The sequence below is a fragment of the Mus caroli genome, chromosome 12 (assembly GCF_900094665.2).
Source record: "Mus caroli chromosome 12, CAROLI_EIJ_v1.1, whole genome shotgun sequence".
Classification (NCBI taxonomy): domain Eukaryota; kingdom Metazoa; phylum Chordata; class Mammalia; order Rodentia; family Muridae; genus Mus; species Mus caroli.
Window position 1 is genome coordinate 100,510,743 of NC_034581.1, and position 16,345 is coordinate 100,527,087.

At 45.0% G+C, this 16,345-nt stretch overlaps 1 protein-coding gene across 6 annotated transcripts in view; it reads left to right on the top strand.

The window, feature by feature from the left end:
- Positions 1-16,345, top strand: part of Vrk1 (VRK serine/threonine kinase 1) — a 71,756-nt gene that overhangs the window by 40,078 nt on the left and 15,333 nt on the right. For all 6 annotated transcript variants that reach the window (XM_021179035.2, XM_021179034.2, XM_021179037.2 and 3 more), the window contains exons 4-10: positions 5,825-5,894; positions 6,668-6,755; positions 10,733-10,841; positions 10,952-11,044; positions 12,754-12,886; positions 13,484-13,604; positions 14,341-14,399. In XM_021179035.2, the coding sequence (XP_021034694.1) occupies positions 5,825-5,894; positions 6,668-6,755; positions 10,733-10,841; positions 10,952-11,044; positions 12,754-12,886; positions 13,484-13,604; positions 14,341-14,399 (673 nt within the window). The remainder of the gene's footprint in view (positions 1-5,824; positions 5,895-6,667; positions 6,756-10,732; positions 10,842-10,951; positions 11,045-12,753; positions 12,887-13,483; positions 13,605-14,340; positions 14,400-16,345) is intronic.

Consider the following 16,345-nt stretch of genomic DNA (forward strand, 5'->3'; position numbering starts at 1 on the left):
GCCTTTAATCCCAGCACTTGGGAGGCAGAGGGAGAGGCAGAGGCAGGTGGATTTCTGAGTTTGAGGCCAGCCTGGTCTACAGAGTGAGTTCCAGGACAGCCAGAGCTATACAGAGAAACCCTGTCTCGAAAAACCAAACCAAACCAAACCAAACCAAACCAAACCAAACCAAACCAAAAAACCCCCAAAAACCAACCAACCAAACAAAAAAACCAACAAATTTTTTTTTTAAAGGTTCTAGACATATTTCCAAAGTGGGCATGCTGGGTTTTGCATTGCCAGTGGTTGACTGACTTGCTCTGCCAGACCCAGTGCTTGTTCCAAGTGGGTGTGCCAGCTTTGTGAGCATGCTCACTTCCCAGGCCTTCCAGGAGGTAGCTGTGCTGTCTGGCTGCTGTTAGGCTTGCATTTACTGCATGAGAACGTTGAGCCCTTTGTCGTTGTGTGTGTCTGCCATTTGTGTGGTTTTGTGTGATAAGTGCTTCTTCAGTCTCTTGATTCTTTTCTACTTAAGAAGGCTATTTTTAATAACTGGATTGTGTAGCTTTTTATAATTGAGTAGGGAGAGTTCTTCTTGATAGATCCTATTTTCAAATATGTGTTGTAAATATTTCCTTCTAGATTATAGTTTACCTGTTCATTTGTGAATGGTTTACAATGCCTTTTAGGCTGACTCATAAGCCTTTTCTCCTTTATTCAGTTAATATGGCTTCTGATACTGAACTGAGCGAACCTGTAGTGCACATCCTACTTAGGCAAGGTGACGTAGGCTTCTTACGCCGTTCTGGACTGCTTTGCTCATAGTTTGCAGGGACGTTTGTATCTTTATTCATAAAGCATCTTGGTCTTTCATTTTTCTAGAAGTATTTCTGTATTAGCCTCTTGCAGTCTGACTTGCTTTGGTGTCAGCTGCACTAGCCGTTTGGTCCCTGTAGGGTTATTGGACCCAAGGACCTCTGGGTGAGCCCTTCTCCCTCTCATCTCCTAGAGCACAGCAGGCAGGGTTTGAGCCCTTGTAGCATTTGTGAGGCTTGAGCTTCTATAGCCTGTGTCTGCAGTGGGAAACCTTAGTCAGCCTCTGCTCTTTCTTGTCAGTAGTGCCCGTGGTTGTCTCCTGTTAGGGCTCTGCCAGGGCCCTGTTTCCTGTCCTCTGGTCTTCAGCTTTCTTTCTCTTTGTGTTCTGACATTCCTTCTGAACCACGGGGATGGGCTGCTACCGGGTCAAAGGAATTAGAGTTCCCTGTGATGTTAGTCATGTGCCTGGGGTTGGGGGAGATTGCTATGCCTTCTTCTATACACATGAAAACATGGTACCTGGGGTGGGGGTGGGAGATCAGTGCCTTGGAATCTTCAAAGGACTTCATTGAGAAGAAAGCAAGGCTCCCCTGACTCATGGCCGGGCCCAGGCTTTCAGACCCCTCTGCTCTGCCCTGCCCTGCCCTGCATAATTGCCATGCTCGTTGCCCTGCTTTAGAGGGAAAGTGCTAAATGACCATGTGTGTTCTGTTCTGTTCTGTTCTGTTCTGTTCTGTTCTGTTCTGTTCTGTTCTGTTCTGTTCTGTGTCACTGACGCTTTATCTTAGGATTGTGAGCCTCACTTCCTGCCCTTTTCACTTACCTAGCTGAGGGAAAAGCATCGGATAGTATTTCCAGTTACTTTATCAGAACATTGAATTTCTAGGTTCTAAAGATGTCTGTTTTCAGACTTAGTCCAGTATTCTGTGTCTTCCATTGTCCTTTGTCCTTCTCTTTGTGAAGGGCGGTGATGCTCGCTCCCCCCAACCCCCCATTTCAGCCGCTCTTCTGTGTTTGTGGTCCTAGAAGAAGAGCTGCCCAGGCCTCAGAGGGACCCCAGCTAGAGCTGGCTGCTGCTCCGTGGGTGACTGAAATCTTTGGGCCCTTTAAATTCCTGTGTCAATCACTGGATTGTCATTTATCATACAGTTTTACTTCTAATACCCTTCTCATAATGTCAGTTAAAATGTTTGTGTTTATTTTTCTCTAAGTAGATTTTAAGTTACTCAATAGTGACTTTGTTTTAAATGTCCTTTACATACACCATTCTTACACTCTTGTTTTGCTTGTTGTTTAAAATACTTTTTTAGGTATACTTTTTCCTCCCTCTTCCTGTGTTTCTGTCCATTCATCTTTATCCTTTGGATGCCGTGACTCTCCTCTGCTGGGAATAAATAGGCCAGGCTGTCATTCCCCTTCTGACAGCTTCATGGTCTTTAAAGGTGGAAGTATCAAATACAAACACGTAGAATGGTTATCACACCTTTTCTGATTTAAAATCAGAACAGTTGCCATTCAGACAAACACATGAAATTGTTAAATGTGTGCGTGCGTGCGTGAGTGCGGTGCTGGAGATGGGTGCAAAGCAGCCTGGCTGCTGGTCAGGTTTCTGTGACTGCTGCAACTGCAGCCAAGGTTCGTGTTTTCAGAGACCATGAGCTACTGACTGGGAATGAGCAACACAAGAGTCAGATGTGAAGCTTAGTATTTGAAAGTTCTTTATAAGGTGGCTCTGTGAACAAGTATACCATGACACTCATGCACTGTAAACACGAGCATGCTTTCTATTTTAGAGCAAAAATGGGCAAGTTATTTAAGAAACACGGCAAAGTGGTTGCTGCTGTAAAGTTCCATAATGACATGCCAAGCCATGCTTCCCAGTCCTTGTATGTTGTCATGGGACTGCACAAGGCCTGGCCATTGGTGTCTTTGGTAAGTCTGCCAGGTACTCCTTTGCAGCCACATTGAGAACCAGAGTAGAGACTGGGGCATTGTGCACCTTAGATGTGACAGGTGAGGTCACGGCTCTGCAGACCTGTAGCTTCATTCTGAGGTCCTTTCCAGTAGTTGTACTCTGAAATTCTACCTCAGAAACTCAGATACTTCTTACGTGACAGCTTTATGAATGAGCTCTACATGGTTACACACGGCTCCTGCATTTGACATTGGCATGAACATAATATACACATACAAATGAAATGTCTTAGCATTTCCTGCACACTTCTTCCCACCCAGGAGTGGTCTCTGTTTCTGTCTGGGGCCTTCAGCCCTGACTGACGCAAGCAGCTGTGGGATAGCACTGCTGTGTCTCGGGACGTTAGTTTATGCTTGCTTTCAGAGACTGTGTGTGAGAGCACACGCACACAGACAAGCTCAAGAGAGACACACAGGCACACGCACAGACACATACAGGTGCACACACCGATACACTCATACACACAGAGAGACACAAGGGCACACACAGAGACATAGGCAGACACACATGCATGCGTGCTCGAGCATATGCACACTCGCGCACACACACACACAAAGAGAGAGGGGGGGCAAGAAGAAAGAGTAAATAAGTAACTTGGACAGTATGTACGGGTAGAAAATTTTCTGACTCCCCCTCCCCCACCAAATCTAAACATCAGTAAGAAATTAGTTCTCTGAGTCCTTCTCACCTTCACGGGAGCAGAGTTGGATGTCTGAAGATGGACTTCCAGTTGATGGCACTTAAGAGCTGGTGTGTGGTGGTCCTTTTCTTGGGAACAACTGATGGGGTCTGTGTTTCACAGCCTCCCTCCCGGGAAGAACTCTGCCTGATGTTGTGATGAGTGTTTCTCATTTTCAATTCAGATATCCTAATTTTTTTTGGTAAGAAGGAGAAACTTTGTACAGCTTCGTTTTTAAATGGCAGCCAGTTGCTTTTGGATGGCGCCATTGAAATATATCACATTTTAATTTTTTCCTGTTGTCATCGTCATTTTGACACTTCGAAGTCTTAAGGAAACGTTTAGTGATATTCTAGTTAAAATGTCAGTCCCAATTTCTTTTCTAAATCTTGGCTATTATAGAGTTGGCAAAGTATTTTAGATTTGAAATATGTTAATACAGTTTTAGTTCTGAGTTAAGGTATTTTCTCCATAGATGGCTCGCTTCAGCTGGAGCGCAGCGCCAAGAAGCGGCTGCTTTACCTTGTCATAATGGACGCCCATTGGACAGGAAAATGTCTGAAGGTGCTCAGGAGCCTTCATTAGAGTGCCTGATTTATATGGTTGATTCGAATTATAAGTTTAATAAATTATTCCTTGAAGGGAACTTGAAAATTAAAGTTGATATGATGTAGGCTGAAACTGAATAAATCAAAAATCTTATTCTGTTGGTAATAAGCCAGGAGTGGTCTTGGGAGAGTGTCTTTTAAGTTAGAGTTTCATTAATGAGTCATTCTGAAAGCTAACCAAGATTCCTTTTCTTTAATTTCACTTTCTTCTTTTTTCACACTGATTCTGTGACTTGCTTGGTCATAGACTTGAAGCATTTGCTTCCATGGCTGGCTTCTGTTGCTGCTAGGAAGGGAGCCACAGGTGTGGGAGAGTTCCCTGCATAGCACATTGATCGGGGCTCGGCATTCACATCTGTGTACAGATATGATCCTGTGGGGCTTGGTGACATGCTGAGCCCTTGAACACCACTCTCTGAAGCTGAGCTGTACACATATGGCGAACTGCCCATGTTCTTTCTGATCCGAGTGTTGGCCACTTTTGGCTTAAGTGTTCCCTTGTGGCTAAGTACTGCGTGATTGCAGATGAGCAGAGTCCTATAAAAGCATGTTACCTGGAGATACCTGTCATTTGAATTGCTGTACATCTGAGCTGATAGAATTGTATGTGACAGAGGTTTTAATTGACACTTCAAGGACCAAAATTAACTTCTGTAGTTGTTGAGATTTCCTCAATGAAGAAGAAGTGGGTGGATGTTATTTTCATCATTTGGAGCAGATACCTCTGAAGTGGAGAACACACACTGTCATGCCATAGCTCAGGTCTGCCGGCTCTGATGAGCTCTGAGTCCTTAACTCCCGCCGTGTGGGTCTTCTGTCCCAGGTATTTTGCTCAGATTAGTTTAGAAACCTTTGCTTTCATGTTTGAGGTTATTAATGTTTTTAAACCAGTATAAAATATCAAACATTAAGTAAATACTATTTTATATCAATCAGTCACAGAAAATTAACTATTTAAAAAGACAAAATTATAAGTGACTTCTTCCCAATATTTGTTAAACAACATGAAAGTCCCAAAGAGCTCTTATCTCTTGTTGTGTGAAATAACTCTTTTGTAAATGTCTCTGTCTCTGTCTCTGTCTCTCTCTCTGTCTCTGTCTGTCTCTTTCTCTCTTTCTCTTTTGGTAGATGTCTTTACAAGTAATTCAAATGGTTCCTTGAAATGGGAAGTAGGGGTTGTCTGGTCAAGTTGGGGAAAACAGTTATTTAGCACCAGTTTCTTTTTGACTTAAAAAAAAGACATAAGATTGTTGGTCTGAGAAAGAGGATTCAGTATTAGAAAGAGAAGGCACCCTGCGGCCTCGCTCTGCAATGCAGATGATCCTCCACTTGCAAGAAGTAGGGAGAGCCACTGTAGGGCAAGGGTAAGGGATGGGATTCTACCATTAATGGCTAAGTCAGGTGTTGGAATTCTATTAAATCTTTGAACTGCCTTATAGCCTCTTAGTGGTGATAAACTTAGCATGATTGGTGGCCTTTGCTTAATAAAGATGAAAATTAGCTTAAACATTTGTCTTAAACTTCTGCAAAGACTGAACTGTATTTCTGATTTTGTATGATGTATCAATTATGAAAGTTGAGCTTAAGAGAAAGAAAAATTATTGTGAGAACATATAAAGTATTTGTAAGGAGTTGAACTTAATCTTTTAATAGTTTATAAATTTAAGTATCAAAGTTATATTGTGTTTGTAGGAAAATTAGATTTACTCTATTTTGAAAGCTCAATGTAAATAGTTCAGTAATTTTAATTGACTCTTGTATTCTAAGGAACCCAGTGACAATGGACCTCTTTTCACGGAATTAAAGTTCTACCAGAGGGCTGCTAAACCAGAGCAAAGTAAGAAGCAATAAGCACGCTTGAAATTGTTTTGTTAAAGGTTTAAACGCTTTAAAATAAGTAGTTTACCTGGCTTTATTTCACAGTGCTGAGATAAAGTGCCATGTCCTATGTCTCTGTTTTCATTTGCTTTATACACGAACACCAATCACATGATATTTGCATGAGTCCTGCTGATGTACAGATGTATTTGCCCTAGGGTCTGTGGGCCTGTGAAATAATCAAGGCTTTGCAGCTCATAATACATGAATGAGCCTAGTTCCCAGGTGTGGGTAAGCCCTATGACTTTTGAGCATGGATAGCTCCTGAGGCGGGAGCTGGGCTGGCCCTGGGCTGCTGCTCTCAACTGTGTTCATCTGAGGCCCCAGCTCCTCACAGTGAGGGAGCAGGAGCCGCTCCTGAGTCTTGCAAGGGGAGGAAGAGATGTAGACACTGAAGGAGACGACCCTGCACTTCTAGAGTTTGGGGTGGCAGTCGTTCTTCTTGTGGAAGCAAGCACACTCTGACTAGCCGGTGACCCAAGGGACAGTGCTACTGTGTGCTATGGTCTCATAGATGGGCAGTTTCTAGAAAGGAAACAGCAGAGTGCTGTCTCTGTAGATTGGTAAAGTTTTAGTTGAGCTTTGTGTGGGTTATCCTGTGCCCTTTACATCCTGTTTTATGACTCGAGGTGGTTTTGTTGCCCATATAAATATGCTCTGCTCTTAGTAATTTATTCTGAAATGACCATTTACATAGCAGATGAAATCATAGGCCTCTCTTTTAACTTCTAGTTCAGAAATGGATTCGTACACATAAATTGAAGTACCTTGGTGTTCCTAAGTATTGGGGATCTGGTCTACATGATAAAAATGGAAAAAGGTAAAAATCTCCATTTTGAGCATTTCCTGGTGAGTTGGTTTAGTGAGGAGTTACTGCGGAGCACCCACAATGTCTGTGCTTCTGGTCTGCAGGGCAGTGCAGGGGAGGAGTGAGATCTTCTCTCTGTTTTTCTCAGTACATCACAGTGTCGGGGGCCTGTTAAATGGGGGTGCTAGTCTAGCTGTGGACGTCTGTGGAGCAGCGCCAGGTGACTGGAACTCTGTGGACAGGAACAGAGTCCACTCTCCCTCTCCCGTTCTTTATGCCAACGAGCCCTCAGGACCCGTTTATATCCCATGGTGAATGCCTAATCTTTCAAGGAAAGTAGGGTCTTGTTCTCTCTGAGGACTTTAGTAGTTAGAGGTGAGGATCATGGAGAGAGAGAGAGCATTTCTGAACCATGCTTGCTCACTAACCGTTCCTCTTAGATGTCTTAGGAGTCAGAGTTAAGAAGCCCTTAACACTTTTGTGCAGCCTGCTCTTGTGAAGTATCTGAGTGGATGAGTTAAATTTCATGGAGCAAAGCGTGTAGGAGACTGAAGGCCAGACTGAGTTAGAAACTGGAGGCTGGGCTGGTCTGCAGTTCGAAAGGTGTTCCCAGTGAGTAAAGGAAGGCTGTGATTCAGCTGGCTTAAGCAGTCATCAAAGGCCTGATTCCATGCCTTGCAGTTTTGAGCTAGAGTCTTGATTTTCAAACTTAGCTTCAAGTTACTGTAGAGCCTTGGCTGGCACAGACTTCAGTCCTCTGGCCTGCTCCTCGTGAGTATGTGTGGGTGCATCTCTGCCTGTCTAGCACAGTTTACCGTCAGGGTGCTGTTACTCTCAGGTAGTTTCCTTTTGATGTTATTGGAAGACTGCTCTGTTTCTGGACAGACACAATGCCTAGTGTCAAAAATGTGTGCCATTGTCTTGTGAGTTTCCCTTTCCTACAAAGGAAACTTTTGTGGTGTCCTATGCAACTTCCTCATACAGTTTCATGGTCACAGTTTTATAATTCTTATGCTTAAACCTGCCGCTGGCAAGATCCAAGTAGTCACACAAGTGTCTTCGTGAAAGACAGTGTTGAATGGAAGAAGCTGGAATGCCCAAGCCAGGTTAGTGCTGTGTTAGCAAAGACTTGAGGATGGCAGGGTTTTCATAGCTGTGAAGAGACACCATGACCAAGGCAACTCTTACAAGGACAACATTTAATTAGGGCTGGCTTACAGGTTCTGAGGTGCAGTCCATTATCATGGGGGGAAGCATGGCAGCATCCAGGCAGGCATGGTGCTGGAGGAGCTGAGAGTTCTACATCTTGTTCTGAAGACAAACGGGAGAAGATTGAAGACTCAGGCAGCTAGAAGGAGGGTTTCAAAGCCTGTCCCCACAGTGACACACTTCCTCCAACAAGGCCACACTGTCTATTAGTGCCATTTCCTGGGCCAAGCATATTCAAACCATGACAGGTAGCCATTGTAGGCCTGCCAGGTTTATTTACTAGAGAACCATTCATATTTCAGGGAGTCTGGGCTCTTTGAAATCTTACACCATTTTGTTACAGGTGGTTTTATTGGAACAGTGTACTGTGAGGTGATAAGAGCCAGAGAGAAGGGATAGGAGGAAGGATAGCTGTATTTAGAGGGTGCTGCTGGCAGGAGCTTTAGCATTGTAAGAATGGGCAACTGCAGCTGAGCAGGTGTGCAACAGTGTCTCGGTGATTGTCAGTGATGTTAGTCCTTCTCAGTCGAAATGGACATTTGCTAGACCTTCCACAGTGGAGCTCGAGACTCAGACTGGTCATGGGTGAAGTGTTGACTGTTAGGTTGAAGCACTAAAAACAATCACGCACGTTTGTCTTTCTGAAGGAAAGCAATAGGAAGAGAGTCCTTCTCCTAGCCTAGCCTCTTCCCCTGCTAGCGGCCTTAGTTTTCCTTAATTTGTATTTGAGTGATGAGAGGGATAGGTAGCTTAGAGCAGTGTGAGGATCGCAGAAAGACTCACTGTTTTCATTTGGAACTGATTGGTATTTTCCTATTACCTGAAGCATTTAAGTCCCTCAAAAAAGAAAGCATCAGAGACCTTACCTGATAGACATTCTCAGAAGTATTCTCACTCTATCCCAGAGCTCTCTGAGGGGAGTGTGCTAACAGCGTGTGTGTGATGATGAGGGAATTTTAGGGGCCATTTAGAGTTAGTGGCAGGGTGATCTGTGTATAAAAAAAAAGACCATATGCCAGGCGTGGTGGTGCACGCCTTTAATCCCAGCACTCGGGAGGCAGAGGCAGGCGGATTTCTGAGTTTGAGGCCAGCCTGGTCTACAAAGTGAGTTCCAGGACAGCCAGGGCTATACAGAGAAACCCTGTCTCGAAAAAACTAAAAAACAAACAAACAAACAAAACCAAAGACCAGTGTAATCTATATTAGTGTTTCCTGTGTTGAAGCAAACAATGTGTTTATCCTCTTCCAGACTGTGCTGGCTAGTTTTTTGTCAATGTGACACATGCCAGAGTTACCTGAAATGAGGGAACCTCAATTGAGAAAATATGTCTAAAAAACCTGGCCATAGGCATTTTCTTAATTAGTGATTAATGAGGGAACGCCCAGCCCATTGTGGGTGGTGCTGAGTTCTATAAGAAGCAGTCTGAGCAAGAAGCCATGAGAGCAGGCCAGTAAGCAGCAGCCCTCCATGGCCTCAGCATCAGCTGCTGCCCCAGGTTCCTGCCCTGTGTGAGTTGCTGTCCTGACTTTTCTTTGATGATGAACAGTGGAAGTGTAGGTCAGATAAACCCTTGTCTTGAGTTTTGGTCATGGTGTTTGGTTGCAGCAGTAGTGATAACCCTAAGACACAGACTGTTGGCAGGTTGTTATTCAGAGTATTGTAGTGATTACACAGGTTAACAAAAGTGTTCACCCTACTATTCTCTCAGCTATGCACAACTTGCCATACCCAGGATATTGGGAAGACACATGGCTGCACAGGTCAGGGTAGCAGGAATCTTAACACAAATGAATGTATTTTGCTTCTACTTGATAGTGTGACTTTGACATAAACTTATGTGCTAAGACATTAAAAGATACATAGACTCTCTAATGAACAGGACCCTAGGCTTTCCATTACCACACTGTCTTTTCATTTAGCTGGCTGCTCCTTCCTTGGAAGCTCACTGTAGTTTACCATCATGAGCCTGACTGCTGTGTCATGAGCATTCCATGGGAGGGTTTGTCCTGTGTCTATGTCAGTGATTTACATAGATGGATAAGGATTTGGACAGCTGTTGAAGGTGACGGTGATGCTCAGAGGAGATGGGCAGTGTCCTTGCAGGTCTCCAGTGCGTCTCTGCACTCCTAGAGTTTGAGTCCCTGGGAAGGATGAGACCTGCCTCCTCATTCCATTTCTCCAAAAATTATGGCCCCAGGAAGTAATGTCACCTGGTCCAGCTGACATGGGAGGGGGCTGGCAAAACAAACAAACAAAAATCTTCATTTTTGTAGGGTATTCCTTTTGCAGATCTGACCATTGAATGTTTTACACTTAATTGCTTAATACCATTTGAACAGTTTTACTGAATGTAGTTTGTAAGCCATCTCTTGACAGCCTAGATTTAACAGAATATTGTTGAAATGTGCCTTAAAAATGGAGGTGCAGTCAGGAGAAAGAAGCAATTGTCTAAAAACAGCAGTTAGCTGTGAGAAGCCAGGTGGCTGTGTTCCATTGTAGATGAGTGTTGGATTCTGGGTGGGCACTGTCTTAATTTGAATGCTGTCTCCTATAAAACGAGCTGAGTCCAGGGCAGGATGATGAAACGTTCTGAATTCTTGAGATTTCTATGTAGTTGAGAGAGAGTCTTCATGGTATGTGTTTGCTCCCCTTTCCTCCTCGTTTATAATCTATAATACTGCCTTAGTTAGCATTAACCTGACCTAATCTGAAGGGGAATAGTCATTGCAAGTACATGTTCCCAGTTATTCCCTCACTGACATTCCTTGTTTGTCTTCAGTTACAGGTTTATGATAATGGACCGCTTTGGGAGTGACCTTCAGAAAATATATGAAGCAAATGCCAAAAGGTTTTCTCGGAAAACTGTATTGCAGCTAAGCTTAAGAATTGTATGTGAGCTATGCTCCTTGTGAATCCAGTAAGGGCTGGTTTCCGCTGAAGCTCAGCCCTCTGCTGGCCATGTTAGGTACTGCACTAACTCACTGTGTGTTCTCTGTAGCTGGATATCCTGGAGTACATCCACGAGCATGAGTACGTGCATGGGGACATCAAGGCCTCCAACCTGCTCCTGAGTCACAAGAACCCTGACCAGGTCCTTAGAACTGCAGCTTTTACTGTTGTAACTTGTGCTGCTTGGGAGCAAGTGGGGCACTCTGGGCTGAAGCCCACAAGCTCCGAAGTAGAGAAGCTAACAATGCCCTTTCTCCAGACACTTGTATCCAGTGCCATTCTGTGTTTTTGTTGCAGTGTGCTGGCACTTTATCAAGTTGGCTGTTTTGCTCTACATAATATTTGGGAGTGCTTGCTACAACGTGCATTTCAAATAGCTGTTTGGGGTGAAGCTTAAACTATAAAGTGCACCAGCGAGTTAGATCTGCTGGTCCACTTTGTCACCTTCATTACTTCCTGTGTTCAAAAACTCCATCTGACATAAGTGTCTGTTATTTGGAGAATTTGGTCTTTAATGTGGGGTCAGTTCAGTTGTCAGTGACAATAAAGGCTGCTTAGTGTCGCCTCTTGATCTTGTGTAAGAAGGAGGTTTTGAGTGCTTGGCTCAGGGAAGTGATCTGTCAACATACTCTGCCCTTGGGTCTGCTGCATACGGTTTCCTTCTTTTGATTCCCTCCTTTTCTGCCCAGGGTGTTGGCTTTTGCTCTGTAAGCTCTGGCGAGCCTCAGGAATCAGTGTAGGGCACCGGGAGCAAGCTGCTGTGCTGGGACGCTCTGTGAGGGGCATCCTCAACCATCTCATTCGAGCTGTTTCCCTGAGCACAGCCAAGAGCCTGAGCGAGCAGTAAAGCTCCCTTTACGTTAGCTGAAGTAGGAAGGGCTTGCAGAGCACTATTAGAAACCGACTGCTGTTGGTTTGCACGTGACTGATGGGAGCAGCTTCTGTCCACACGGCAGCTGTGTGCGGCTCTCCTGCCTTTCTGACCTGCTCTGTGGATGGGGTTACTCTCTCAGGCCACATGTGTCCATCTTTGTGTTCACGCGCACATGTGTCCATGCGTTGTGACAGAACCAGGTGTATGTGTGGCTGTCAGACGGAAGCCACTTATCCTAGTGTTGTATGCTAGTCGGGACAACCAGCTATGCCCATAGCATTACTCTGGTTTTTTTTGTTTGTTTTTTAAGTTAGCTTTAATCTGGAAGACCAGACTGTAATATATAGTATTTAAGATGCAGGTAGAGGCCTGATCTAAGAGTTTTGAAAGTTATTATAGCCCTTGAATCATTTTATGAAGTAAATAGGCATTTGACTATTTTACAAGGATCAAGAGTAGAAGACAGCTGTTGTTTTGTGTGCTAACAGCATTCATGTCCCTTTTCTTTGTGGAGAGAGTCTTGAACATTTATATTTTGTTGTAGTTTTGTTCTAGACTCTGTAAAAGAAACTGACCATCTGTAAGCCTTGCCCATGGAGACAGGATTAACCACTTTAGCAGAAAGCATGCAGAGGGAACTAACACTCGAGCACTGTGGCCTTCTGGTCATTTAACACTTATTAAAAGTCAAACCTTCCTGGGTGGGAGGGTGGGGATAGCTTAGTGGTAGCGCAGCAGCAGCAGAGCTCTTGCCTAGCTTGTGTGAAGCTTTAGGTGCGACCCCCAGCATTGCAAAGAAGGTGGGGGGAGACTCAGGACTTGCTGGAGTGCTCAGTTTAGATTTGACTTGCTTCGTGAGCTGCTGTTTGCCCTTGTAGGTGAATCGACCTCCAAGTGATTGTATTTTATTTCAGTACTTTTCTGGTCATTCATGTGCATTGATTTTCGTCTCTAATTTGGTTCTTGGAAATTTATAGGTATATTTGGTAGACTATGGCCTTGCTTATCGGTACTGCCCAGATGGAGTTCATAAAGAGTACAAGGAAGATCCCAAAAGGTGCCATGACGGCACCCTGGAGTTCACCAGCATCGACGCTCACAAAGGCGTGGGTATGTCCACAGTGGCCTGTGTACTCAGGTTTCTGTCTGAATGCTAAGTAAACACATAGACTGATAGAGAGTATGGGATACGGGAAGAGTGATGTGGAGAAGGAGGGCTGAGGCTTGGCTCCTGTACTTGAGTAAGGGCCCTTAGGAATGCCTCTGGTCTTCAGGGGTGCCAGACTGTACTTAGGACTCACACAGCTGAGCTCTGTGCTGCCTTGTTTTCTAGTGTCTGGGTTCTGTGTGGCTTCTGTTTTGTATAAGCTAGCTTAGCCCCTTCTCTGCCCTTTCTGTGGAGGACATACGGACAGTGTCTGGTATGTGAGTGTCTTTACGGCTCCCAAAGACAGCTGGGTGTGAGGTGGCTTCAGACTTTACTTCCTAGACCAGAGGTAGCAGTTTCAAACCCTAAGACTTATCAGTTGGGTTCTAAGTAAGTTATTACTTGGAGAACAAAGGTTTGTTTTACACAGCCCATGGTTCAGTGATTTTATTATACGCAGGCAAATGTTTCTGCTGCAGGTTAGACCTGAGTGGACTGCTCTGTCTTGCTGTTTTTCTGGAATGCTGTTTCACCATGTTAACCTCCTGTTCTGTTTGTAGCCCCATCAAGACGTGGGGATTTGGAAATACTTGGTTATTGCATGATCCAGTGGCTCAGCGGCTGTCTTCCTTGGGANGATAACTTGAAAGATCCTAACTACGTTAGGGATTCCAAAATTAGGTAAGGGACAACTTACATTGTTTTGGGTTGCATGGTGATGGGGCAAAAGAAATACCCCTTTTAAAAACATTTTTGGTTCTCTGTGAGTTTTGTATCATGCACCCCAATCCTACTTTTATCTCCCCTCTCCTTGTACCCACTGCCCACCCTTGCAAACGCCCCCCACCCCCACCCCCGCTTCTTAATTCTGATTTCTCACTGGAGTCCTTTTGATATCCTGTCGCTGTCCTGTGCCATGGAGATCCCATAGATTTAGATCTGTAGGACTAGCCCCTTCTGGACTCCAGCAGGTCATTGATGGGGTAGATTTGGGGTGGGGCAATTCAAAGCCCTGCATCTGGGCTCTTACCAGGGCCACCTCCACTCTGCTGCCCAGAGGATATGCAGGGCCCGATCTCCTGAGTGTTGCAGCTGGTGTGGGACAGGTCCAGCTCTCCTGCCTGCCACAGATGGTGAGGGAGGCACAGATTCTGTCAGAGTTTCTTGACAGTTTCTTTGGAGTTTTATTCTGTAGATTATATTTTATTTTATTTATTTTATAGGCAGGGTGTTGTTGAGCAGCCCTCCTGCCCGAGTCCGCACACCTGGCAGTGGTTTAAGTAGAAGGTGCAGGTTCGATAGCAGGTCTGTTTGACTTTGCTGTTCCCCTCAGACACACTGCCTGCTGAGATGTGTCCTATTATTGAAGGCTCTTGGGGACACACTTGTAACTAAGGACTCCTTCCTTCCTCCACAGATACAGAGACAACGTCGCAGCTTTGATGGAGAAATGCTTTCCTGAGAAAAATAAGCCAGGTAGGGAAGGCTCCAGTAGACCTTCGTACAGCTTTTGTTTTCTGGAAGGAAAAGCCCTCGGCCTGTGTGTGAGTTGGGCATTTCAGTTGCTGCTGTTGGAGGTACATGGTGAGCTGGGCAGTGAGCCTGGAGCCTCATACAGCTGCCCTTAGCTTTCAGGAATGGAAGTGGGTTGTGTTCACTGCGGCAGTGGCTATGGAGTTGTTTTGTGTACTGGAGTGCTGTCAGTGCAGGCTGTACCAGACCCATCCCTGAGCATGGCTAAGGATGTAACAGGGATTTCTGTTAGCACATTATACTGTTAGTCCTGTGGAGAATAAGAAAACAGGGAATGGAACTGGGAATGTGGAGAAGGCACAGAGAGTAGGGAGGGGAATGTAAGTGTTGGTCAGAGAGGCCAGGGACAGCCTTGCAGCAGCTGAAGGAGGTGCTGTGTGGAGGCTGGGAAGACTGTCCTGATGGTGTGAGGCCTGCGTTCTTGGTCATCATGGGGTCATTGGCTTTTACTTTGATTGAGAGTCTACAGCTTGAAATAGGAGAAGGTGCCAGTGGCCTCGCCTTCTAGAGACATGAAATGTGTCTGGTTCCCCGGGAAGCTCTTCTGTCACCATCCATCCTGTTCCCAGTCACCCGGTGCCCCCACACTCTGCTGTGTGTCTTTTCACCTGCCCTGCTTTCCTGGGTTCCAGTCCTCACATACTCTGCGGCTTGTCTGGATCTTGTCCTCCGCACAGCACCAGCTTCCCATGGACTGTGAGAAGGGCTGAGTCAGCTGGCCTAGCATCATCTCCTCAAGACTTTTCCTTCATCTTCTCATGTTGCCCTTGTTAAGATGCAGGTGTGGACTCTGTTCTTTTTGTCTGTTCTTGGTTGTACCGCCTCAGATACTCCAGTCTGGCTTCTTTCTTGATGACTGACAGCATCTGGAGCCTTGGGTGTTGCTGGTTTTAAACCTGACTTCATTCTTTTTCTTTTTTTAACTAAAGAATTAACTAAAGTTTTTAAAACTTAAAACTTAGGTGTAGGGGTGTCTCCTGCATGTGTGTCTGTACACATGCGTGCCTAGTTCCTGCAGAAGCCAGTAAAGGTGTCCAGACTCCTGGAGCAGGACTTTGAGGTGGTTGTGAGTTACCATGTGGGTTTTGTGGTTGGACCCACATCCTTAGGGGAGCAGCCAGTGCTCCCTCCACCCCCCACCCCTGGTTCTTAACTGCGCTCTGTCGAAGCCTTAGTGTCGTCAATGTCAGCTTCACACTAACACTCCTCTGTTTGCTGGGCTTTGAGCTTGCAGTGGTTTGTGCTTGAGTTTTGAGAGCCACTGCCTTTGTAATACTGAATCTTCCAGCCCACTGTGGCAATTCTTCCATTTAATCCCTCCTTAAATTCTGGTTATATTTCGGTCTCTGCAGAAATCTTGCATAGTCACATTAGGTAATTGGTACTTTTTTATGGTAACTGTTCTGGTTTAAACATTTCTAGTTTTTAACAGTATGTAAAGATGGGGCAGATTTGTATGTGTTCTGCCTTGCATCCTGTTCTGCACTGTAGCTATTATCTATTAGTTTTAGCAGCTTTGTAGGAAGTTTGCTTTGTTGTTTTCTTTCCCTTCCCCTCTCTTCCTCCTCCCTTACTCCCACCCTCCCCCACCCTCTCCCTGCCAGGACTTGCTTTCTCTGTGTATCCCTAGCTGGCCTTGAACCTGTGCTCCTCCTGCCTCAGCTTCCTGAAAGCTAGGATTCCATGTCTGTCTACCAAGACCATTTGTCATAGACCTTGAGGCAAGTAAGTACAGTTGAGCTGTTTGCTCCTGAAGACGCTTTGGCGCCCCTGACTTGCTTGCTTGCTTGCCTTCCTGTAGCTTTTGTCAGACACACAGGTATTTGTTCTAGATGTTTTTTTGTTTTGTTTTGTTTTGTTTTGTTTTTTTTTTTTTTTTTTTTTTTTTT